General features: G+C 35.5%; 6 protein-coding genes across 11 annotated transcripts; 3 read left to right on the top strand and 3 right to left on the bottom strand.

Moving 5' to 3' along the window:
• Positions 1 to 931: 931 nt before the first annotated feature.
• Positions 932 to 5,016, bottom strand: LOC105452789. Of its 5 annotated transcripts, none has more exons than XM_011694210.1 (5): positions 4,205 to 5,016; positions 4,085 to 4,130; positions 3,878 to 3,972; positions 1,934 to 3,082; positions 932 to 1,625 (listed from the first exon to the last, which is right to left on the bottom strand). In XM_011694210.1, the coding sequence occupies exons 2-5, from the start codon at positions 4,092 to 4,094 to the stop codon at positions 1,620 to 1,622; spliced, it is 1,260 nt and encodes a 419-aa protein (XP_011692512.1). In that variant the 5' UTR covers positions 4,095 to 4,130; positions 4,205 to 5,016; the 3' UTR covers positions 932 to 1,619. The 5 variants fall into 5 exon arrangements, with proteins under 5 accessions (XP_011692512.1, XP_011692511.1, XP_011692510.1 ...); XM_011694209.1 differs by having other exon boundaries at positions 1,752 to 3,082; XM_011694208.1 differs by having other exon boundaries at positions 1,533 to 3,082; positions 4,205 to 4,492; positions 4,688 to 5,015.
• Positions 5,017 to 5,152: 136 nt separating this feature from the next.
• LOC105452790 lies at positions 5,153 to 6,666 on the top strand. 2 transcript variants are annotated; one of them, XM_011694212.1, is made up of 4 exons: positions 5,153 to 5,796; positions 5,878 to 5,933; positions 6,042 to 6,147; positions 6,414 to 6,666. In XM_011694212.1, exons 1-4 carry the CDS (start codon positions 5,582 to 5,584, stop codon positions 6,610 to 6,612), a joined length of 576 nt encoding a protein of 191 aa, XP_011692514.1. In that variant the 5' UTR covers positions 5,153 to 5,581; the 3' UTR covers positions 6,613 to 6,666. The 2 variants fall into 2 exon arrangements, with proteins under 2 accessions (XP_011692514.1, XP_011692513.1); XM_011694211.1 differs by having other exon boundaries at positions 5,155 to 5,796; positions 5,878 to 6,147.
• Positions 6,667 to 6,948: 282 nt separating this feature from the next.
• On the top strand, positions 6,949 to 10,314 carry LOC105452791 (putative tRNA pseudouridine synthase Pus10). Its single transcript, XM_011694213.1, has 7 exons — positions 6,949 to 7,366; positions 8,174 to 8,278; positions 8,418 to 8,725; positions 8,862 to 9,067; positions 9,157 to 9,282; positions 9,378 to 9,570; positions 9,807 to 10,314. Exons 1-7 carry the CDS (start codon positions 7,226 to 7,228, stop codon positions 10,237 to 10,239), a joined length of 1,512 nt encoding a protein of 503 aa, XP_011692515.1. The 5' UTR covers positions 6,949 to 7,225; the 3' UTR covers positions 10,240 to 10,314.
• Positions 10,315 to 10,399: 85 nt separating this feature from the next.
• On the bottom strand, positions 10,400 to 13,389 carry LOC105452792 (aurora kinase B). The gene is made up of 7 exons (XM_011694214.1): positions 12,956 to 13,389; positions 12,062 to 12,205; positions 11,620 to 11,811; positions 11,402 to 11,536; positions 11,165 to 11,323; positions 10,800 to 11,031; positions 10,400 to 10,709 (listed from the first exon to the last, which is right to left on the bottom strand). Exons 2-7 carry the CDS (start codon positions 12,169 to 12,171, stop codon positions 10,605 to 10,607), a joined length of 933 nt encoding a protein of 310 aa, XP_011692516.1. The 5' UTR covers positions 12,172 to 12,205; positions 12,956 to 13,389; the 3' UTR covers positions 10,400 to 10,604.
• A 544-nt stretch (positions 13,390 to 13,933) lies between these two features.
• On the bottom strand, positions 13,934 to 18,656 carry LOC105452793 (soluble NSF attachment protein). The gene is made up of 5 exons (XM_011694215.1): positions 18,400 to 18,656; positions 17,717 to 17,913; positions 17,336 to 17,601; positions 17,024 to 17,197; positions 13,934 to 16,931 (listed from the first exon to the last, which is right to left on the bottom strand). Exons 1-5 carry the CDS (start codon positions 18,489 to 18,491, stop codon positions 16,782 to 16,784), a joined length of 879 nt encoding a protein of 292 aa, XP_011692517.1. The 5' UTR covers positions 18,492 to 18,656; the 3' UTR covers positions 13,934 to 16,781.
• A 700-nt stretch (positions 18,657 to 19,356) lies between these two features.
• LOC105452794 (meiosis-specific with OB domain-containing protein) lies at positions 19,357 to 23,652 on the top strand. Its single transcript, XM_011694216.1, has 8 exons — positions 19,357 to 19,584; positions 20,059 to 20,190; positions 20,563 to 20,831; positions 21,078 to 21,300; positions 21,760 to 21,876; positions 22,581 to 22,743; positions 22,829 to 23,036; positions 23,252 to 23,652. Exons 1-8 carry the CDS (start codon positions 19,464 to 19,466, stop codon positions 23,435 to 23,437), a joined length of 1,419 nt encoding a protein of 472 aa, XP_011692518.1. The 5' UTR covers positions 19,357 to 19,463; the 3' UTR covers positions 23,438 to 23,652.
• Positions 23,653 to 23,858: the final 206 nt, after the last annotated feature.

The following is a 23,858-nucleotide window of genomic DNA, read 5'->3' on the forward strand; positions in this document are numbered from 1 at the left end:
GGTCTGCCCATGTATTGTATATGTATATATACAGTTGTGGACACATCGGTTGCGGCACTTTTTTTTCATAAGTTTGTAATATATATTTAATATACATAATATATATTTAATATACATAATATATTTTATAGATTAGATTATTTTATAGACTAATATTTTGCAAATGCGAACCACGATGTATACTATCTTTAGTCTAAAGACAGTATAACACCAATCGTGGTCCGCACTTGCAAAATATTAGTGATCTATAGAATATATATTATGTACATATTAAATATATATTATAAACTTATGAAAAAAAAGTGTCGCAACCGATGTGTCCACAACTGTATACATATACAAGGGCAGACCCTCGCGTTTTCAATTGAGAAAAGCACGGGCTCGTGATCTGTTCTCTCAATTCAATTGTGTCCATGACTGATACGTACATACGTGTGGCATTAATTTTCACGCGGCGGAAAAAGCGCTGTAGCCCAATAATCAAATCTCAATTTCTATATATACATATCACGCGGAAAAAATTAAATTCGATCTCGATGCAACATTGATTAGCTATACCGGCATCGCGTTTTGCCGCGCGGCAACAACCTGCATATACGTAAAGAAAATTATCCAATTGTATTTTCCTTATGATAGAAATGCAATTGGATAATTGTTTTTATGCACCAGGCTATGCTTGCAGTATCTTTTTACGCCGGCGGTCTTTTATTTTTAATTGGATCTATATAGCGATCTAGCGATATCAGTGCGACAAATTATCGTATTATATATATAGCTACATCAGCGTCGTAAGGTTCAAGAAATTAATAATAGTATTTTTAATTAATAGTATTTTATAAATTACAAGTTCTTGCACTTTTTGAGGTCACCTTAATCCCCACGTGAGCTGCACGTACGTATATAACTTTTTTATTTAATTAAAAAAATTTAATTTGAGTAATTTTTCTGTTTATTAGGGGCACTCAAAGTACGCATTGTACATTAAACATTTTATTTATGCCGTACGTGAATTGTTTTTATTAAATTACCTATAAATTTCTTATTAAAATAATCTAATAGTTAATGTAAATATATTCTGAAAGAGCCATTTTTTGTCGCAATGTTGAATAATGCAAAAAATCACACACAACTCATGTTCAATAAAAAATTAATTAAAGGTAAAAATTCATTTTTTTTTTAAGCTGTAAACTGTATTCAAATTTTTAATTCACGCCACAAAACTTTATAAAATTAATTTAATTAAGAACTTTAAACAATCACGTTGTTGAAATAACACATATATTTTGTGTATCTATACTTTAACTTTAAGAGTACAAAGAAAATAATTAAAATTTATTTGATTTTTAGCGTTTGTTTTTACTGTATATTGCAAATTACGAGTTGCAAATTACTAATCAAGTAATTACTAGCCAAGTAATTACCAAGTAATTGCGTGATAAAGTATTTTTTATTTTTAAAACTATATATCGTATAAATTCTAAGCTTGAGTATACTCAGGTTTAGAAAATTGAGCGAGTGAAATAATATTGATATTTCAATGTATGTAATATCAAATCTTTTATTTAAATTATACAGCCGTTCGAATGACTCGAATCTTCATACTGTACAAATAAAAGTAGTTAAATCTGTAATAGTAACATATTTTTATTAGGAACATTATAGGAATATCATTTTATTCGAAATAATATTGATATACGAATAGAAAATTATTAATGCTATGTAGAAATCATAAAAAATGTAATATTATATACATATGAGATTTGGTATGCAGCCGAGATTAGAAATCGCTATCAGTCATTTCGGAATCTGTCTCTTTATTTTTAATTACTGACGAACCGTCAATCATTTTCTCAATCAAGTCATCAATCTGAAACATCTTTTTCTCTTCATTTTTCACAAACTTTATAAAATTATTCCAATATTCAGCTGTTACCTGACTAACACCTTGTTCAACTAACAGTTTCACATCTTCTGCATTACCATTGTTGTTACTACTCTTAATGGATTTTTTAATCATTGACCATATTATTTCAATCGGATTGAGATCGCTGTGATACGGAGGTAATCTGAGAACCGTTTTGCCTTCCTGCTTCGCCATTTCGTCTATGATATACTTATCGAACTTGTTCTTTTGTTGTGCAACAATGTGCAAGAGCTCGGCCTTCGCCATAGTCTCCGCGGACACTTCTTTTCCCTTGCTCTCCAACCATTTTATTATTTCGCCTTTCTTCCAAGAGATATCCGGTAATTTTTCCACTTTCGCACAATGATGCGGAGCGTTATCCATGACGATGACAGCATTGTCGTCTAACGATGGTAGGATACGTTTGAACCATTTGTGAAATAGGTTGACGGTTATTTCGTTGCTGTAATAATTTTCCGCTGTCGAGGGGAAACATAGAAGTCCGTCGGGAACGAAACCGGCAGCGCTGCCGATATGCAGAAAAAGTAACTTGTCTTCTTCACTCGGACCGGCTGGCTTCGCGGTCAACCGATGGAAGGATGCATCCTTATTGAATTTAACTGTTTCCATCCAATCTTTATTTGCAGTATCATCGACGTTAATCCAAGTCTCATCCAGATAATAAATCTGCCGACCCTCCTCTCGATATCTCTTGATAGTTTTTAGGTAGGTTCTTCTCCAAATAACCAGATCTTGTGTCTCCGTCAGGATGTGGCCTTGGTTGGTAAATGTAAATGTAAAATTCAGTTCCTTCATCAGTAAATAGAATGTTGATCGTTTAAAATTCAAGAGTTTCTTGTCGTCGCTTAAAGCCTGTAGAATTCTGACCGTCGTTGGGAATATATTGTTCATATAAAATTCATGAATTTTTCTCCGAATAGCTTTCTTGTTAACTTCGTCGTCACTTTTGTCTTTGAATCGGCGACATCTCTTCCTATTTGGGATTAAAATCCCACCTGTCCGCTTATACTCCAACAATATTTTTTTTATGCTGTTATTACTAACACCCGATTCCTCTGACAATAGAGTAACAATTTGTTTTTTTAACATTTCTGGAGCGGCTTTCTTAATTCGCTTGTATAAATTAATAACTTCAAGCTTACGATCGCTGTGGATCATCTGAAAATGTAAATGAAAAAGATACGTTTCAAAAAGAAGCAATAATAAATTTTGAATAATTTTAAATTTAAATAAAACAAAAAGAGATCTCTATAACAATAAAAATCAAAATAAGATAAACAAAAAATCCTGCTCTAAAGGACAGCCACTGGGATTCATTTGTAACAAGGACAGCAATTAGTATGGATCATTATTCATTTTATCATGCGATCTTAACACTTTCTGTAATTTGAAGGTACATATGTGAGAAACAATTTCATCACCATTATATTAGCGTTCTATGTTTTTCACTGATTTTTAACTGTTGATCATTTATTACAAGGTCGAAACATTTGAATATTTGACTCGTATTTATTTATGTATTTATTAGTCCTTTTGTTATTGATTTCGAATTTTATTGTTATGTTCATTAACTATGTTAAATTTCTTTTTTTTTTTATTAAAAAAATATGTACTTGCGATTATTCAAACAATTCAATAAATTTCAATATATTTCTTTTCCAGTGAATTTGTACTAAAAGGGACACTTTAAACTTTAAAACTACAATCTCCGATATGTTACAAATTATTATTTTTTAACATTTACAATATAATTTAAAGCTAATAAGAGCCAAAATGCATTACAATACTAACGTTGTATTGCAATGCATTATTAATGTAGTAATTGTTAATACATAATTTGAACACCAAAAACTGCTTTTGATTCTCATTGGCCTTAATTTATATTGTAATTTTTAAATTTGAGAGTCCGCCATTTTAATATTGTTATTAATTTTTACTCATCGCAATGTTTACCTGGCCACGTTTCTTTTTCGTGATGAAAGAATATGATGGCACTTCGACGAATTCAATGTCAATTTTTTCCTCCATCGTATCGGGTAAGGCAGCGTCTATAATACACACAGAGTAAGTCTTACACTGATGTAAGAAGCAAGATAAGGTTAAGCAACCTATAAATCCAGCCCCAGAGTATAGATGTGAGAAATAAATTATTATACAAACCGTTCGACATCGATCTATTTTGAAAGTGTTTAATAACTGTGGATAGCTGCAATGATATATATTATATCGAGTGGTGGAATATTGAAACTCTGGTGTAAATATTTGTACGCCGATACTTACAGGAGCAGTACTATATTCTGAGTGAAATTCTCAGTGAAAAATCTATCAAGAAACGATGAAAATCTCACGCGGGATTTCCTCTCGTAAAAGGCCTCTTCATAGCGTTGCACTACTTTATTTTGCAGTTTATTTATGGCTTGTGCCAGCAGGTGGCATTATCAGAGTAGTTATTTGAAATAACAATCGTTTTAAAAATAATGTCGTCGAACAATATTTTTGATTAGTTTTTCTACCAATAAAGTATTACGATGGAAGAAAAATTACCTCGAAATGCTTAAGATTATCTCCCTTGAAGACAAAAACAAATTGATATGATCAGGTAAATATAATCACATATAAAAATTAATAACCAGTATTATTATTTGCCGCAGCATATCGGAGGCTTAAAATTTAAGGTTTCTCTCGCAGTGATATCGTGTTTATATCCTTTAATTTAACTTATGAAGCTCAAGCGTGTCGTACGATACTTGGATACATACATACATCCCTACTTTTGGCTGCTGTTATGCCGTCCCCGGCTGCGTTCACGCGTGATGCGCATGGAGTATTATTTTTTAACCTTGTTTAACATTTGGCGAACAACAAGGTTAAAATAATACATCTTGCGCATCACGTGCGTTACTCACTGCGAATACTGAAAATCAATATAATTTACGTTAAATAGGATTTTTAATAATCGCGGTAAATAATTTAACAAAAGTATGAAATCCATTTTATCCGGCAAGAGAAAAAATAAATTATCGGTCTGCGCATTATATGCGAGGGCAGCGTAGTGGGAAACAGCTGTCTCTGACAGCGTAGCGTTATCCAATACCGTATAGTATATAACATATAAAGACGTACGACACATTCGGACCTTACGTATGATAATATTTATTTATTTCACGAAATAAGTGGGGCTCCACCATTAGGCTATAATCCGCTTGTTATATGTCATACATACAAATGCTTCGAAGCATTAATTTTTTAATTGATCATCAATTCATAAAATTCTCTGTTCCGATTGTCAATTAAACGCTTCGCAGCATTTGTAGCGCGAAATGGACCGCAGCCTTAATTATAAGTGGGCTTAAGATTCCATTCGGCCAATGAAATCGCTTCTCGAGATGACATTTAGAGACTAGGCTGTATGAACCGATTTAAGTGTAAGATGCACTACGCGCACAGCTGACAGCGTGTCTAACCTCACTCCTAACTCCTAGTCTCTACAAAGAACGTAAACATTGCAGGAAAATATTAAAGTGTACGATAAAGAGACATGCGCATCGAGTCAATTTTAGTCAATTTGGCGAAATTGATTTTCGTGAGAAGACACGACGACGTGCCACTAACGATGAGATGAAGAAGGGAAGAAGCGAGTCATCGTTTACGTAAAATATGGAGCAATTGCGTTCCTCGAACAGAGCGGTCGACATGTCCGAGCCGATCCTGGCGGAGGACAGCACGTTTTCTACAATAGCGTTATCGCTGCGGGCGGTGTTGGAACAATTGGACGAAGGTGTCAGTCACCACGACTACCTCGTTGCGCTGCTGCTCGTTCTGTCGGCGGAATCCGGCTTTGGCATTTCGTCCGTTTTTGACACTCCGAAATGGTAATACATATTTTGAGAATTTAAATACATGTATTATCGCTTTTTCATCTTTATCTATTAATCCACGTGTTAATTTAACAGGGAGCAAAATACAAGATTAGTTCGTATACCCACAAATTGGAAGTCGCAAGAGACAGGTGTATACGAGATATATTTGACGTTGCGTAATGTAAATAACGTTAGGTCGAAATTAATCGCGATAACTCACGGCGATAAATTGGTACTCAATATTCTGTCATGCGTAGGAGACAAGACGATTCGTAGTATGGTCATACAGACGTTGAGATATGTGAATCCGTACACAAGCAATTGGTGTCTTCGATATATGAATCTCAAAGAGATATCGCACAGGTATGAATTTCTGCATTCTAATGCAATGTCAGAAGTTATTACTTATCTTTTAAATTTTGTTTCTGCTTGTAAATATATATATATTTTTTTATTTACAAATTTATATTTATATATATTTACAAATATTGTACTATTGTATTGTATATGTGTATATAATATTGTGTAAGCTATCCTATATACCTACTGTCTGACTTATGCCTGTTACCCACCTTTATACCTGTTTAATAAATATATGTAACATATTTCTTACAAGATTAATTTTTCAGGTTTAAGGATGATCTAGTCACGCCTTTGCGCGCAAACATATTGTTAGCGTTGAATTCGATGGGTCCTAGTTTAGAGAGCTTGCCGATAGAATTACATAGGAAAATCGCAGATATGCTGCCTCCGAAAGATATCGTACATTTTTTATTATGCTCTAAGAGACTTTATGCATCCATTTCAAAAAATTATGTTGATAAATAAGAAATTTGTGTATGACTTAAAATATGAATAAAAAGGCTGTGCAGTTTCTATTGACATCTTTGCGAAAAGATCATTCTTACTTTTAACAGAATAAATTTCATTTCCTTACATGATCTTTGAGCAGTTGAACGCAAAATTACCGAAATGATTGAAATAATAAAAAAAAATAATTTAATACATTTTTTAATCTTCACATGAGTGATTACATTAAAATTCTTTAATTATTCTCTCGTTGATAAAATGATGACAATTTGTATTATTCAGACGAATATATTAATTCTGTAAGAGAACGTTAAGCACGCTGCATTTGCTGTGTGTGAGAAAGATAATTTTCTTTTTTCTAATCTAATCTTTATTCGAAGGTTTTTGCGAAATTATAGAAATAGAACCATAGCAACTTGTGATTTCTAAAATCTAAAATTTTGTTTTTCGCTCCTATTGCTCCCTGAGTGCAAAAAGTGCAAGCAACGCGAACAGACGCGAAATAGCACGCCGTAAACCCAAGTGACATTTTGAGGTTAAGCGGTCCCTGAAAGGTTAACTTACGATTTCAGATGTTCGTAAACAGTGATCGTAAGTTACAATATTGAAATTATTAAATTTTGATATCACGATGAATGCAGTTACGACGGAGGAAGAGAGAAAGATCCTTCACTTCTTAAAATCCCAAGGCTGCTGTTTGAGATGTTGCTTTCGTTTCGTTGGGTATCGCACGTCGGAATGTTACTGCAAGCCTTTCGAATTTGCGGCGCAGGTAAGACAATTAAAAAAGTAAAGAAAAACGTTCAACGTCGAATATCTTGAGAAAAATAGTTCGTTTAAATTTGTAATCGATACTGTCATAACTTTAAATATATAAAGATTGCACTTTGTAATAGATTGTATACATGCAATATTAATTTGTATAAGAAGAAACAAGCAACGTCGAGAATATTAATAAAATAATTTGTTAAAAAAAAACAGATTATGAACAAATAATTTTATTGTTAAGAAAAACTTGGTTTGGCAAGTACTCATATTTTAATATTCACAGCTGAGTGAGAAAAACGTCCAACATCGAATATCAGTCTCGATAAAAATAGTCCGTTATATTTGTAATCGATATTTTGTCATAAATTTAAATCTAAAGATTGCACTTTGTAATAGATTGTACATACAATATTAATTTGTATAAGAAGAACGTCGAGAATATTAATAAAATGATTTATTGAAAAAGATAGATTATAAAACGAAGTTTTATTGTTAAGATAAACTTGGTTTGGCAAGTGCTTATATTTTAATATTTATTACAGCTGAGTGAGAAAAACGTCCAACATCGAATATTAGTCTCGATAAAAATAGTTTGTTTAAATTTGTAATCGATATTGTCGTAAATTTAAATCTAAAGATTATTGCACTTTGTAATAGATTGTACATGCAGTATTAATTTGTATAAGAAAAAACAAGCAACGCCGAGAATATTTAATAAAATGATTTATTAAAAAAAAAAAAGATTATGAACAGTTTTATTGTTAAGATAAACTTTGTTGAGCAAGTGCTCATATTTTAATATTTATTACAGCTGAGTCATGCCGATATAAGAGGCGACGCTTCTTTGGAAGAAGCGACTTGCGTCGCATGCTTAGGAATTCTTCAGGATAAGGCCCAAGAAAACGTAGTGACAAAGGTAGAGTATTAACAATTTATTTTATGAGCATCGGTGGTTCGGTGGTTTAATATATGTATATTTATAATGCAGCTCCATACATGTTTTATTTAGCTTTACATTCTTGACGTTTGAACGATATATCTTTAATTTCATGCAGATAGCGGAAAAAGTGAAGGAGAGAGATTACGACTCTACGACTTTCACTTGCGCACTGACCGTTCCTGTGTCGATAAAGCTCAGGGAGCATGTATTATACGCTTACGTGTCCAAAGAGACGGATATTCACGAAGATGCCTTAAGTACTCTTAGAACAAGATTACAAAGTGTCAAAGATATTTGGAAATCTTTCATGATTCCCCAACTCGAGGAGGCTATGGGGAAACGTGCCGATCTGTCGACACCGTCGCCTTTTCTCGTCGAGGTCTTTCTGACGTACGCCGATGACGAGATGATATTTAAAGAAATGTACGTATTTTTTTTTTAAGAATTCAAACGAAAATTGAAACGAATCTCTGCGATTAATAACGATATAGACGACTTGTTTTAGATAAAAGAAAATTGCATTCTACATCTCGGGAACTTCTCCCGTTTCTACTTGCAGAATAAACGAACACAAGGCAGGCGGAAATAAACAGAAAAAGAGGAAGTGCAATGATAACAAATTTAGTAGGAAAAACGTTGATACTTTGCTGGTCGAGATGACGGATGAACGACTTATGCGACATTTTACGATCTCGCAAATCGCACCGAAAACATTCGTTCGTATTGACGATGTTTTGTGCTCTCACAGCAGCGTCTTTATAGGAGGTACGCGGAGACGCGACTTAAGCAGCGACAAAATAAAATTGTTTACGACGCGCGTCACGAGATTCCTCATACAAATTTTCGAATTACAGGACGTTACAATAAACTCTCCAGGAAACTCAGCCAGACGCCGTGGCTCATAAATGGCGAGAAAAAAGTAGAAACCTCCGTGCAAGACCTGCTCTGCAATCCCATCGCGGAAATTGTGAAAGCAGAATGTACGTTTTGACTGGATTTGCTTGTGTTTTTATAGCATATATATATATATATATTTTTTTTTTTTCAATAAAAAAAACTGTTTATGTTCGCACAGCGATAAAATTTTTATCGTCAGGAAGAGAAGACGTCGACGTAAGAAACATCTATGGTGGCCGACCATTCGCTGTCGAGCTGGTGAATCCCCGTATGACGAGTATCACGAACGAGCTTCTGACGCGTCTGACCGATAGTATCAATCAGTCGACTAAGCAGGTTCAAATAACATCGAGTTTAAGAGTTCTTTCAAGGTATACCTTTTTTAAAATAATGAGATTACAAAATGTAGTGTGACATAAAGTTAATGATAAAAATGATCGTTGACGAACGAGCAATTTAATTGCATTATAAAACATTCTGCGTACATGTATATATATATATATATATATATATGTATATATATATATATAATATAAAGTATATAATATATAATATATACAAGTGTAATATATATGGTATATAATATATATACAATATACGCTTCCAGATTCGATTTGAAGAAGCTCAAGGAAGGTGAGAATGCTAAAACAAAATTCTATCGAGCGCTGTGCGTCTGTCGGAACGCGAGTGGCGATCTACCGCGGCTGGAACATCTGAACGAACTGGAAAACGTGAGAATTATACAGAGGACACCGGTCAGAGTGCTGCACCGACGGCCATTGAGCCCGCGTACGCGCATCATTTACAAGATGCGCGCGCGTTGGGCGAAGCCGCACGAGCTGAAGGGATTGCTGCACACCGTCGCCGAGAGTACCGACGCGTTTTTCGTTCTCGACGTCAAGACGCAAGCGGGTACATACGTAAAAGAATTCGTGCACGGAGATTTCGGTAGGACCAAGCCGAGCCTGTGCGATCTCCTTAATGTCGAAGTGGACATTGTCGCATTGGACGTCACGGGTATTAATTTAAAGTGGCCGTAACGCGAGTTTCAACTACATCGAGAGATATTACATCTAACTAAATAAAAAAAGTACAATAAAGATATCAAACATGAAGTATGCGTTGTAAAGTCGATAAAAAAAAATAATGTTCCCTTTAAACTTAACTCTAGAATTGTCGACGGTGCCATTCTGGCTCTGCTAATCAGTTAAAATTTTTTTTTCTTTTTTGTATTGTACAGAATGCTAAAAATATGTGAATATCTACAAATAATTCTAGTGACACGTGAGTTATAGTGAAATAATTCTACACTACTATTGTCAAACCAATTCTTCGCTAACCGTAAGCAAGGACAGAAAATTACCAAATTAACCCTTTCGGCAGTTCTAGTGAGATCCCATCGGTTCTAACGCTGTGCTTTCAGTTTAGGCGAATTTTTGTGTTCTACGATCCAAGGATGTCTTTTGACCTCAGCCAAGGAAATTCGCTCCGAACTTTTTTTCTTGATCAACTGTGAGAACAAATTTATAAATTAAAAATACAAAAATGTATAAACTAAAATTATTAGTATTTCGATATGGAGAGCACACGCAAATGTTACCTTGGATATAAGGTCTTTGGCCAGAGATTTAATCTGTTCCGGCCACTGTATATTTATCATTTTTATCTTCGCGTACGTTTCTTGCGAGGTACCACTTAAGAAAGGCGGCTGCCCCGTGAGAAACTCGTAGCAGAGAATCCCCAAGCACCAATGGTCAACATAGAAGTCGTACGTCTGTCCCATTATCATCTCCGGTGGCAAATAATCTAACGTCCCGCACAACGTGTCTCGCCTGAAAGAATGAATTTCAATTTGGCTTTAGAAATTTAAATTTCAAAGTAAAATTAAACTGGTTGAAATAGATCAATAAACGTGTTATAATTTCCTTGCTATTTGAAATAAAAAAAGTACGGATTGGGGCTTACTTTGAGGATGGCGCGTGTACAGACCATCCGAAGTCTGCGAGCTTTATATCTCCGTTATATGTAAGTAGCAAATTCTCGGGTTTTATATCTCTATGAATAACGTTATGTCTGTGACAATATTCCAAAGCGTCGGCCACTTGATAAGTATACTTGGCAGATCTGAAAAAACGAAATATTTCTGAATAACTTTTAAATATTATACACAACGATGGATGTGTTAGAATTACAAATACATACAAATGCTCGCTGAATCTCTCGTTTGGTTGACGTTTTAATTCCTTGTATAATTCACCTCTCGCAGCAAATTCTAATACCAGATAAATCCTTTTGTTATCATAAAAGTAGGTTAACATTTGAAGAATATGTGGATGCCTGGAAACATGTATGAGCAAGAGGATATTAACGTGAAGAAAATATTGACCATTTTTCGAGACATTTTTGGTATACATATATACCTTAAATGCGATTGTATTTCAATTTCTCGCATCACTTGTTTCTCCACGCGTCCTTTTATCAATTCAACTTTATACAGTGTCTTTAGGGCAACCATGTACTGAGTAGTCTTCTCCCTGGCTAGATATACACGGCCAAATTTTCCTCTCCCCAATGGTGCTCCGATTTCAAAATCCTCCAAGCTCCACTGGTAACTATTTAATATTAACAAGTTCATTTTAAGTCCATTTTATAGAATTTCATGAATAAAATTTATTTATGGAATTTATATTTTAAATAAAATGGTAAAGTAAATGGCAACATAATTGAACAATACTATTAATTTAGTATGAAATATTTAATACTCAAAAATTGTAGTCAATGTTGACGTTATTAAAAACTTAATCTACATAAATTTCACAAACTACAATATTTAATATTATTTATATGCAATTATGTTTATACTTTCTGCCCCTGTTGTTAACGTGCTCCATCATATTACGTATCGTGGTTTGAATAGTTCCTTTAAATTCGGCAGGCATGTTCGATGGCAAATATTTAAACATATGGTCCATTTATGAACAGAGTGTCTATATAATATCTATAACACTGAAAAAAAATGCAATACATGATATATATAAACTACTTTATCTCTAATTAATTATAAAAAATATCTGTTATGAATGTAATAGGAAAATTGTTGACAAATATATGTCAAATCTTTATAAGATTTGTTATATAAATAACAACAATCATAAAAATACAAAGATGATAGGATTTCTAAATGCTTGTATAATAAAATAGACCATAAATTACTTTATTTGAGAGTAAACGTAGAGTAGCATTTTCATTTAATATATTTCTGAAGTTATGGAAAAAATTTATTATACATATCTTAAGAAGTAAAAATATCAATTGTTAATGCAAAAGAATTATTGAAATAGATGAATAGATTTTGTAACAACAGTTCATTATCATTATAGTAGTTATGTTTACATCATTACATTTAATCCGCAATCTATGCTCCATGTTTGACTTAAACATAAATTTCTAATTTTAACAGCGACGATGTAAACAAATAAATTGTTTACTCGTCGCTGTTAAACATCGTGTTTAGGTAAATTTTAAGTTAAATATAAGATATCGCCAGCCAAAAGCACGTGTACTTGCGGCCAGTCGGTTGCACAAGTATTAATACCTACATGGAAAAAAAGCTGTGCAACAACGTTATAACGATAACGAAATGTCGAGTTACAAAATCTCAGCTGCAAGTTCTCTCGCAGGCATTTTTATTATTATCAGTATTTAATGCCATCCAAAGTTCTTCACGGAGAATTCTTAATATTATTATTTACTCACGTTAAATATAAATATACAAACGTCGATACACAGTCTCCAAGTATGACAAGGCTAGTCCAAGACTCCGAGTATTGGGAGATGTCAAAAAAGGCACATTCAACTTAATTTAAGTGAGAATTTCAATAACATCAATTGTCACGACAGTCACGTTACTAATCGGTCTCGGCAGAGAGAAGCTTCTCTCTTGTCTCGGTAACAGCCGTTTCCCTCGCATTTGAATTTTCGACGGAGACCTCTCTCGGAACAGCCGCGAACTACGTGTTCGTAATTCTTTTCGTTATACCGATTACACCCGAAGTACGAATGTCAGAAAAATCGAGAGAAAAACTTCGCCAATTTGATAACAATTGTGTTGTGTATATTGAAAATACGTGTTCCAAAATTCACCGAAAATAAGTTTCAATTGCAGCCCCAAAACTCATTGCAAAAGTCTACTCCACTTTTCAGTCGTGTTACAATTAAAACTTATCGAAAAGGGACGTTTTAAGTTTTTCCGCGCAAAATTGAACTTTGCATTGCGCGCGTGCCGTTAAAATAAATCACTCTTTTTGTTATGTATAAATGATGAGCATTGGCAATGAGATTTAGTCTCGTAAGATGTTTTATTTCCTCGCCATTTTCATTTTGTTAAACGATTTCTTATGAGCAGCAACAAATATATATCTTGATAAGAAATTTATAAAGTTCTGTAGTAACTAAAATTCATAGAAATAAACTGGATTATACTTATGCCATATTTATTTGAAAATTACCGCTATTATCTAAAATGATACATTTAATTATTCCAGCATATATTTTGAAATTAAAATCGACCGTCCTTAATATCGTCAGAATATCGTATAAATGTTGATGTTTCCTTCGCGACTAGCGCATACTTCTTCTCCCTTCTACACGAGATAATAATCATTAGGCGTATTATTTTCTAACAATAAAGTTTCTATATAGACTTTTAAATATATCGTTATGTTGGACAAAAAATTCAATCGCTATATGTATACTTTATTTCTTAGTAAAATGTATACTAAACACTAGCATCAGCTGGTTATACACATTCAAGTATTACAACTAAAATCTATAACTTATTATGTTATCCGTATGCGTAAACGTACAAGTAAATACGAACCAGAAATTTAAAGATATATACAAGCAAATAAATTAACGTACGTTTCATATTAAAAAAAAAAAGAAACATAAGAATTTATATCGTCGCAATTATATAACGTTTTTATAATTACAAATTATACAAATTTCGTTTGCGCGTGCGGTATTACGCTCTATTCAACTACAAAAGTGACAAAAAGAAAAATTAACGATATACATCTCAACATACAGATATATATATATATAAATACAAGAGTGTAACAAGAAAGATAAACATTTTTATAATGTATACAGTAAAGTATATAAAACATATATATATAATCCTGTCTAATATAAATTCCGTGATCGATTGACGCGTAACAATCAGTAGATAAACCAAACATCAGCATCATCATCATTATGGTGTTCGCGCAAAATAAATCATGGGCATTTTCCAGCTTTTTTTTTTCGACTTCACATTCGACTCGTATTGCTCCAACAAACTTAAACGACAGCGTGTACAATGCCTTCCTAAAGATACGTATATGGAAGCGTTAGACGTTATTAAACTGTACAGAAAATAATCAGGTAAATGTCGATGCGCGACGCACACTTAGCGGTCTCTCGTTATTTACAGGCGTGCCTGCCTCACAAGCAATTGCAGAAAAAAAAAACGGTTTGCAGCACATCAACGTCGTTTAGACCCTGTGTGTAAGCAGCACGCAAGCGAAACGCGAAATGTAAATTACGTTAACGGCTGCAAATTAGATAGATTATTTATGCGGGCAAAACATTGCGGAACATCGTAATTAAAATCGTCGCTTCGTTCTCGCGTCAGAGCTGTACAAGAATTCCCGGGCGTATTGTAGGTCTCTGGCTTCCACCTCGTTTCTTCCGGAAAGCAGCGCACACTTGGGTGTGAGAGTTTGAAATTTTTATTATTACGTGCGTGTCTTCCACATTTCTCTTTCTGCTTTTTTTTCTCTCTTTTTTTTTCCAAATAAGTATACATACGCTTACGCTAAGTGCATGTTCCGTTTTAATCGCGTGCATGCAGATAATTCCTTTCTAATTCCTAGTTAACAGCGGAATTGTATCATGTGTCACTGAAATATCGTATCAATATATATATATATATTATTTATATATGCTCTTATATATAAAATGCGAAGATTCTTAATGCGACCGATTGTTAAATCAATTTCCGAGCATCCGCTTTAATTGTGGATGTCTATACGCTTGGGCGTGTGCACCTCGCAGCTCTTATGACAATAATGTATTCGAAACTTTTGCAACATTAACATTAATGTTTCTACATTTCTCGTTAAGGTGAAACAAGGTTTGAGGTTTTGCGAGTATCGTTAAAAATTACCGATTGCACCGATCACAAATCGATTGTACTGCAGAAAAAACGAGCTGCGGTAACATCGAGCATGATGTGAAAAGAAACGTAGAAAGATCGGTATAGACACTCAAATTCTGATAACGCAATCGTTTTACGGTATTCCAACTGTAAATGCACTTCGCGATCGTGTTCCCTATCAGCTTACTTCTCTCTCTCTCTCTTTTTTCTCTGTAAGAGTATGCTTAACCGTAGGCGATAAGTACTAATTAGATTAGATACAACGCTACCTTATTGCGGGAAAACATTGTGTAATGGATTATGTCGACGTGTGTCTCTTTTTAGCTCGATATCGGGAAGGAATAATGTATGGTGTTACGCTAATAGTATCGCTCGACCTAAAGCTGTAAACCTATAACAAAGTAGCAGCCGTATTTCCAAATCAGACGAATTTGCCAGACAGAAGAGGCCGGAGGGAGGAAGGGGGGGGGGGAGAACAAAGAGAAAAAATCGTGAACTGTACCAATTGGACGTATTCTACACTCGTTACCTTAATACTTTGGCAGTGCAAGAGTGACAAATGACGGTCGTATTTGATCGTAATTTCCACGCCGTAAAATATCGTAGAAAAAAAAAAAAATTACGAGGAAAAAGCAGAAATCGTATCGACAGTCATATTTTAAAGAAAACGAAGGAAAGTTTTTGTTACACATTCAATAAATATGGGAGATTATATACACGGAAACAATATACAAAGACCTGCTTCTCTTGCTCTATTAAACGAGAGAGGAAAATATAATTGAGAAACGTGTGTTGCAAAATTATCTGGTGGCGGGAAACAAATAAAAAAAATTTATCGATCCAGTGTGCTGTTTGTAGTTTGTTATTTAGGCTTTTAAACCTAAAGTCTATAATATAATTATGGTTAATTCTTAGTAAGAGTATCGAAATTTTGTTTTTTTTTTTTCTTGAAGAAAACGAGACGCACAAAGTACACAAGGTAAGCAAAATAAAGACTCTCCAAGCTGTTATTTTACAACAAAAACCAGGATATTCTCAGTATAACATTTGCTGATGTATTGCTGATGTATCCGATCATATATTTCATTAATAAAAAAAAAAATAATCACGAGGATTACGACGTTCGAAATATACGTCTCTCACATTCTTGCATACCGTGATTCTCCACGATTTTATGGATACTCTTAATGTTGATTTAAACAAGATAAAATATAACAAATAAATTGCCAAAAGCGCATTACATCCGGATTTATAAAAAAAAAAAAAACGAAACTACTTTTATAGTTCCCAAGTTGAAAGTAGAGCGTGGCTCAATAACGAATACGCATGGTCTGGGAATAATGATAATATCGTTGCGAGAAAATAATATAAGTGGGGAGCTGATCAGCGTAGATCTGGATTATCGTTAATTTGCTTTTTTATACGTAACAATACTGTCGTATACCACTGATCCAATCTTGAAATTGAATCGTACTCCTTCACCGCTTCTGTGTAACCCTCTAGATTCTGATCCTCCAAATGCTCTATCAACGTCTACAGATGCACAATATACAAATTATCAAACGGTAAAAAAAAGAGAAGAGGGAGTCGTTAGGCGACAATGGTAATTTATCGTGGAAACGTACCTTGACCAGTTTGTATTCTCTAGCGTCCTGGAAAGCGGGGTACTGTTCCTGATAACGCTCGATCGCGTGTTGGGCGTTTAACGAGTCCACGCACAGGTGGCACAGCGCGGCGCGGAAGAAGTATTCCTTGGCGCTGTATTTTAGTAGAGAACTTTCTAATGCCGCGGAAGCGACCTGTAAGGCAAATTGACGAAAGTGATCAAACATTCGCGAATCAATCAATTAATAAATATTTACAACTCCGCCTTGTCTGTAACCATCTATTGCCGCGCGCGGGCGCGCGACAGGATGTCTCTCTCTCTCGGTCTTTACCTGCTCGTAGATCTGAATGGCTTTGTCGTAATTCTCAAGCTGCGCGGCGTACTGCGCGACCTTCAGAAGACACTTGTTCGCGGAGGAGTTGCTCTCCTCGCCGCGGAAGTAGTCCGCGGCCTGCTCGTAATGATGCACCGCGCGCTCCAGGTCGACCGCCTCGCTCTCGTAGATCTCGGCTATGCTCTGATGATGCTTGGCCGCCATCGTGAAACGGCCCATGTCGGTGTAGATCTCGATGGCCTTCAGCAAGCAGCTAATCGCCTCTGCAAGGACGGAAAGAGCGGGAACATATTAATCACGGTTCGGTGTAGTTTTTTTAATCGCCATGGGGATTCTCCATGATTTCCAATAGATCTAGACTCAGGCTCGACAAGTTACCGTTCGTGTCGGACTTCTTGAAGCAATTGGCCGCGTCGACGTAATTGTTCGCCGCGTCGTGACGACTGCCGGCCTTCGCGTGTAAATCGGCCGCGTCGTAAAACGCCTTCCCCGCCGAGCTCCACTTCTTTGCCATCTTGAACATGTTCGCCGCCCGTGTGTAACATTCCACCGCCTCCTCGACCTTCGACGAGCTCCTGCAAAGTCGAACATCGCCCTGTCAAAGTCGACGACACTGACGGACTTTGTTATCGTGTTTTTAACGACGCAATATCGGCGCTATCGAAACTGATCGAAACGCGACTCGTCGATAAGGGGAAATATTGCGCGAGGACGTCGCGGAATTTCAAAACACCGCTCGCGGACGGTCTTCGCGGCGCGATGAACTCCAATTATCGCGCGTCGACGGATCGCCGATATCGTCCACAGATGTCACGTATTGACGTGCGTCCACACGCTCGGGGTGGTCGTTCGACGCGACGTAGAAAGCCGAGCGCGCGATATACGCGCGGGCGATCGTCGCCGCGGCGGGGACGCGGAGTCGGGGCGACCCGCGGGAACGAGGCACTCGCGGGCGACGCAGGATCGCGCGCAGGGGGGTACCGCGCGCGAGAAGAGGTTCTCACGCGCTCTCCGATCGGGCGAGTTCATGGTCGGGGCAGGATCGATCGTCTCTCTCTCACCCGAACAGGGCGCCGAAGAAGCCCTTCGACGACGACAGCTTCCTCCCGGCCTCCGCCACCAGTAGCGTCGCCTTCTGCTCGTTGTCGGCCATTCTCGACGACGGTCTCGAGTCCGAGTTGCCTTTTATCCCTTCACCCGTATGGCGAGAACCCTCTCTCAGGCGTCCCGATTCATCGACTGCAACTCAATAGATTTCACCTGATCTCACCGCCGCGGTCTCCCGTCCCTCGCCTCGCTCCGCGCGACGTCCCTAGACGCCCCGTCAACCCCGTGAGTCACGGCTGTCGTGTCAGGCGTGCCAACCTTTCGCGCCTAGACCTCTCAAGGTGATTTTGTCCAACATTCAAAAGCCGCCTCCGGTGATCGAAAATTGGAGCACGACCAATCGGAAGCGTGGAAAAACGGAGCGGCGGGGAGCTCTGATTGGTCAAATCGTACATTTAAATCCGCCAATCTCAGCGCGCAGGCAGTGGCTTTTAATTTCAGATATTCACTTGGAGCTTATAAATTTTAGGCATTTTATATTATAATTATGTGTAATTATATATAATTACATAAGACACTACATTAATTATATTAAATTGAATTAAATTAAATTAACTTGTATTAGTCCCTTCTCGACTATATAATTATGTAAAGCTGAAGAAATAAATTCTATTCTGTTCTGAATTAATTTACATTAAATTACATTACATTAATTTACATTGACTTAAATTAAGTTGGCGCTTTCCGATCTTCATTGTTTGTAAATTAATTAAATTTACGATCTTAAACTTGAGTTTCAGGTGATCTTTAATTTCATTTGACCAAATAATCGTATAGCATCCAAATCTAGAGACAGCCTTAATTAGACATAAAATCGAATTACGTCAGCTTTAGAAACACATTTTTCGCCTTGAGAACTTTTGTATTGGACGTCACTGGTGCGGCGCGATCGCGCCGGCCGCACTGCAGTTGACTGATCGCGCTTCAAGTTGCACGCGCGTACGAACGCGAATACTTCTCCTCTCCGTTTTCCGCTTTGACTTTACGTTGAATTGACGTTCGTGTCGACCGTCGGACGATGTCCTTTCTGTACAGGCAGGAGATAAGATCGCTGCGGGACGGCATACCGAACACCTTCGTAATCGGCGTGATTATAAGTAGCTCGAACGTGAGAACGTTCGACGCCACTCAAACCAGGTGTATGTATATGCCTTCCGTCTTTTTTTTTTACTTTGTCTTATTTATTCTATTCTCGCGTTTCGATCCGATGGATCGATGATGGCTATAATTGATACAGAAATCCGGAAACAAACGGATTAATTTGCAGAAACGGAACTCTTTTTTTACGGAACAGCTTTCTAAATATTATACGTATAATAGAGATGACAAAATGCATTGCGCCATCTTGTCGATTGTTTACAATTTTCGCGTCGAAAACGCATACATTTCCTATTAAACGCGTCGCTTAGATTTGTGAATCTGACGAACAATTCGATTGAATTGCCTTTTTATATTAAATTTTTACATTAAACGCGTCGCTTAGATTTGTGAATCTAACGGACAATTCGGTTGAATTGCCTTTACGTTAAATTTTTCATCTTTCAATTTCGCACCGAAATGAAAAGCAGGCTGAGATTCTTTTCCCCTTATCCCATTGATATATATGTTTGCAGTTAGCCATGGCGAACGTAGCGTGTACACATTCACTTTGCGCGACTCCGAGGAAGACTTTATTAACGTCACCGTATGGGGCAGCTCGGAATACATAAAGAAATTGTCGTCCACGTTTAACATCGGATCCGTAGGTGAATATATTTTACAAATCGAATAGCCCCAAAATTACAAAGAGCCAGTTAAATGTATCAGTCTGCAATTAATATATCTATTATTTATTGATTAGGCATCGTTAGTGGGCAATTATGAATATTTAATCATGCATTTAATTATATTATTTAAAACGTTATATTAATGTACATTGTACGGTTTGCCCTTGTTTTGTATATTTAATACATATATATTCTCTCTATGATTTAAATATTTAACACAAATTATTTTCACTCTCGGTCTATATACAGATTTTAATTAGTCGATTTTCGCGAGTAAAGCCTATAAACAAATTCAGTGCACACATATTTAAAGATTTTTGGCAAGTCTTGATAACAGCCTCCGTTTTACAGTGGAAGTGATAAGCGCGAAGATCGTGAAACGCAATCCCAACGACAGGAACGAGCAATTCGTGCCGGCGACCTCCAGCCCTTTCGCCCTGATCGTCAACGAGGGCGCGGCCCTCATACAGAATCACGACGCGCCAACTTGCGAACAGTACAAGAATCTGCTGACGCGACCTGTGAAAAGCGTGACCTCCGCGAAGAGCCTGAAACTGATCCTGGACAATATAGACGCTCTGTGCGATCGATTCGTCGACCTTCTGGTCGTCGTTACGTTTGTAAGTTGCACCGAATATATAATTAACGCGCCGAATCCGCAATTACGCGCTTCTTGCGGCTAAAGGAAAATAGATAATTTATTTAATTTAGAGAAATCAGAGAAAAAAATTGCAATCCGTGATCGTTTTTTTTTTTTTAAGAAATTTTCTTAAATAAAGTCAACACGGCGAAAACCTCTTCAATGAGACTTTCACTTTTATGCTCGTGAATATCAACTTGTAATAATCGATTAAACCCTGCCGCAGATCGCCGACGCGCGTCATATAATGACACGGGACGGACGAGCCTTAACGTGTCGCAGTTTCGAAGTCGCGGATGGATCGACGGATAGCACCGTGTCGTTGATGCTGTGGGACAAGGATTGGATCGAGAGGTCCGCCTTTTGGGAACCGAAGAAAACGACGCTATTCTTAATTAACGCTCGCATCGCATACGATGAGTATAAAAAGAAAACGGCGTTAAGCATCTGTACGTATTAAATATCTGATATCGATTTTTAGAATGATATTGAAATCATTTTTTTTAATATAAAAAATGTCGCCGATCGATAAAATCTGATAAATGACTTTAAAAACCTGCGGATATAAGATTCAACGTAACTTTTAAATATTAATTCAAAAGAGCTTTCTAAAAAAAAATTCTTTATCGCTTGAAATGGCAAAAATAATGAAAATCCTTTCGCTTCATTATTAAATAATTCTTTATTAAATAATTTTGGCTATTTTAAAATTAATGCCTCGAGCGCTTATAAAAATTCTTCCATTTCAGAATATAAAATATAGGTCTCTTTTTTTAAAAGCAACAGTTTATGAAATTTATGATATATTTTTTACAAATTTTAATTTTTTAATTTCAATGCTTTGCGCGCTAAATAATGGAAAGAATTGTTATTATACATTTGCAACGTGTCATTTCTATTATACGCAGCAAGGCGAACATTGATCACGGAGTGTCGGAATATACCCCAAGCTGCAGAAATGACGAAAGCGATACAGCATTACGATCCTGACTCGATGTGCACCGATCCGTTCGCCATACCAAATCGTAAGAACAACAAATGAGCGTTTTATGCCAAAATTAACGTAAAGATAATTTTATATATATATATTTTTAATGTTTACTTATCGCTTTTACGATGCTAAAGATCTGAGATTTCGATTTTTAAAATAATATTAATTATTAAAATCTGTTTTTTTGTAAAAAATGTCGCCGCCGCGATGGGTAAAATCTGGTAAAAGACTATGAAAATCTGTGAATAAAAACGTAACTTCAAATATTTGAAAGAACTTTCTAAAAAATCTTAAAACATTTTTTATTGCTTGAAATGACAAAAATAATAAAAATCATTTTGCTTTATTATATGTTTGTTAAATTATAATTTTAACTACTTTTAAAATTAATGTGTTTCGATCGAGCGCTTCTAAAAATTCTTCCATTTCAGAATATAAAAATAGTTCTCTTTTTTAAATAGTTTGAATAATGGTCCACGAAATTTATGATACATACGTTTACAAAATTCAATTTTTCGAGCATTTATTACTATTAAATATTTTCTAGCTATTTGTCACTTACGATTCCCTTAAAGAATATGTTTCAAATAGTAAACGCATATAATAATGACCGCAAAAATAGATATCTTTCTCTTTCTCGACCTGTATTTTGTAGAGATAAAATTTGGCGTAATTATTCTTCGTGCGTGTAATGTAAATTTTATTAATTGTTATTGTTATTAATTTCTGTGCTAACAGCGGACACTATCACGACTGTAATGACGGTGCAGCAAATCACGGAGAAATTACAGAAGAAAGCGACTACGGAGGACGAAAGATTGCAATTCGCAACGATCGTGAGAGCTTCGATTACCGAAATGAATCTAGACGGTCCACTTAAGGACATGATAATTACAAAATGGTAATTTCTTTATTTATATCACATTTATATATCCAATTAAATAATCAATTATTGTGTTGTCATATTATTTTACTTTTACTTTCAGTGCCCTATGTAAAAAGATTGTCGAAAACGTACAAGATTCGTGTATGAACTTAAATTGTCCGTCGGGCAACGGGATGCGGACACCGTTAAACACCATAAAGTTTAACGTAAAAATAAATTTGAAAGACGATACCGGGTATCTTATCGGATGTCGCTTGACCGGTGACATCGCGGAGCGAGTTTTGGGCTGCACAGTTGACGAATTTCAGGTACTCCATATTTAAATTGCAATCAAACAATTCTGTTTTCAGTTAATTGTATTTACAAGAAATGTAAAAATTCGTAAAAAAATTCTCTATTGGTTGAAATGGCAAAAATAATAAATATAATTTTGCTTCAAGTACTATATATGTTTGTTAAATATAAGTCTAACTTAGTTTTAAAATTAATTTCAACAAGCTTACAAAATATATAATTATCGCAGGCAATGACGGTAGAGAAACGCAGCGAATTAAAGTGGCTGTATCTATTAGAAAAATGCGACGTTCGCCTGCACATTCTCGGACCGACGTCTATCTTCCAGCGCGCCTTGTATAACGTGTTATCTATTGAACGGGATAAGGAAATGGAGCAAGCTCTGGACCAAATTGCATCTGTGCCTGAGTATTAAGAATATTAATATCTCGAATTTGATATAATTTGACATTCTAAATTGTCACAGCAATTATTATAATAATTACCAGAAGCAATTAAACCTTTCATTTTACGGGCGTAAAAATATCGTAAAAATATACAAAATATACGTTCATTATTCATTAGTTTAATATTTATTTGGAAATCTTTCAAGTTCAATATTTATGTGATTTATAAATTTTTAATTTAATACTTAATTATATATATATATATATATATATATATATATGTAAAATTTAAATTGCGTTAATTAAAATTTCTATTTAAAATTATTATGTCAATTAGTATGTAATTAAAATTAATCTGTCCTTCTAATTTTTTATTTTCCATAATTACTCTCATATTTCCCTCTGAAGTGCAGAAAGTGCGCGAGGGTCAAGTAATTAGGTGTAACAAAT

Source organism: Wasmannia auropunctata, unplaced genomic scaffold (assembly GCF_000956235.1).
Source record: "Wasmannia auropunctata unplaced genomic scaffold, wasmannia.A_1.0 LD336026.1, whole genome shotgun sequence".
Lineage (NCBI taxonomy): Eukaryota > Metazoa > Arthropoda > Insecta > Hymenoptera > Formicidae > Wasmannia > Wasmannia auropunctata.

What these genes read in the sequence shown, in the direction of transcription:
- LOC105452789 (XM_011694209.1), bottom strand. An exon ending in CGAAAAAGAAACGTGGCCAG is followed by an intron (nt 3,083 to 3,877) that starts GTAAACATTGCG and finishes TTACATTTTCAG; the next exon opens with ATGATCCACAGCGATCGTAA.
- LOC105452790 (XM_011694211.1), top strand. Translation starts at nt 5,582, where the DNA reads ATGGAGCAATTGCGTTCCTCGAACAGAGCGGTCGACATGTCCGAGCCG. An exon ending in GTTTTTGACACTCCGAAATG is followed by an intron (nt 5,797 to 5,877) that starts GTAATACATATT and finishes TTAATTTAACAG; the next exon opens with GGAGCAAAATACAAGATTAG. An exon ending in CTCAAAGAGATATCGCACAG is followed by an intron (nt 6,148 to 6,413) that starts GTATGAATTTCT and finishes TTAATTTTTCAG; the next exon opens with GTTTAAGGATGATCTAGTCA.
- LOC105452791 (XM_011694213.1), top strand. Translation starts at nt 7,226, where the DNA reads ATGAATGCAGTTACGACGGAGGAAGAGAGAAAGATCCTTCACTTCTTA. An exon ending in CAGCAGCGTCTTTATAGGAG is followed by an intron (nt 9,068 to 9,156) that starts GTACGCGGAGAC and finishes TTCGAATTACAG; the next exon opens with GACGTTACAATAAACTCTCC. An exon ending in GGAAATTGTGAAAGCAGAAT is followed by an intron (nt 9,283 to 9,377) that starts GTACGTTTTGAC and finishes ATGTTCGCACAG; the next exon opens with CGATAAAATTTTTATCGTCA.
- LOC105452792 (XM_011694214.1), bottom strand. Translation starts at nt 12,171, where the DNA reads ATGGACCATATGTTTAAATATTTGCCATCGAACATGCCTGCCGAATTT. An exon ending in GAGAGATTCAGCGAGCATTT is followed by an intron (nt 11,324 to 11,401) that starts GTATGTATTTGT and finishes TCGTTTTTTCAG; the next exon opens with ATCTGCCAAGTATACTTATC. An exon ending in GTACACGCGCCATCCTCAAA is followed by an intron (nt 11,032 to 11,164) that starts GTAAGCCCCAAT and finishes TCATTCTTTCAG; the next exon opens with GCGAGACACGTTGTGCGGGA.
- LOC105452793 (XM_011694215.1), bottom strand. Translation starts at nt 18,491, where the DNA reads ATGGCCGACAACGAGCAGAAGGCGACGCTACTGGTGGCGGAGGCCGGG. An exon ending in CCATTCAGATCTACGAGCAG is followed by an intron (nt 17,198 to 17,335) that starts GTAAAGACCGAG and finishes TTTGCCTTACAG; the next exon opens with GTCGCTTCCGCGGCATTAGA. An exon ending in GAGAATACAAACTGGTCAAG is followed by an intron (nt 16,932 to 17,023) that starts GTACGTTTCCAC and finishes GTGCATCTGTAG; the next exon opens with ACGTTGATAGAGCATTTGGA.
- LOC105452794 (XM_011694216.1), top strand. Translation starts at nt 19,464, where the DNA reads ATGTCCTTTCTGTACAGGCAGGAGATAAGATCGCTGCGGGACGGCATA. An exon ending in CGACGCCACTCAAACCAGGT is followed by an intron (nt 19,585 to 20,058) that starts GTATGTATATGC and finishes ATATGTTTGCAG; the next exon opens with TTAGCCATGGCGAACGTAGC. An exon ending in GTTTAACATCGGATCCGTAG is followed by an intron (nt 20,191 to 20,562) that starts GTGAATATATTT and finishes TCCGTTTTACAG; the next exon opens with TGGAAGTGATAAGCGCGAAG.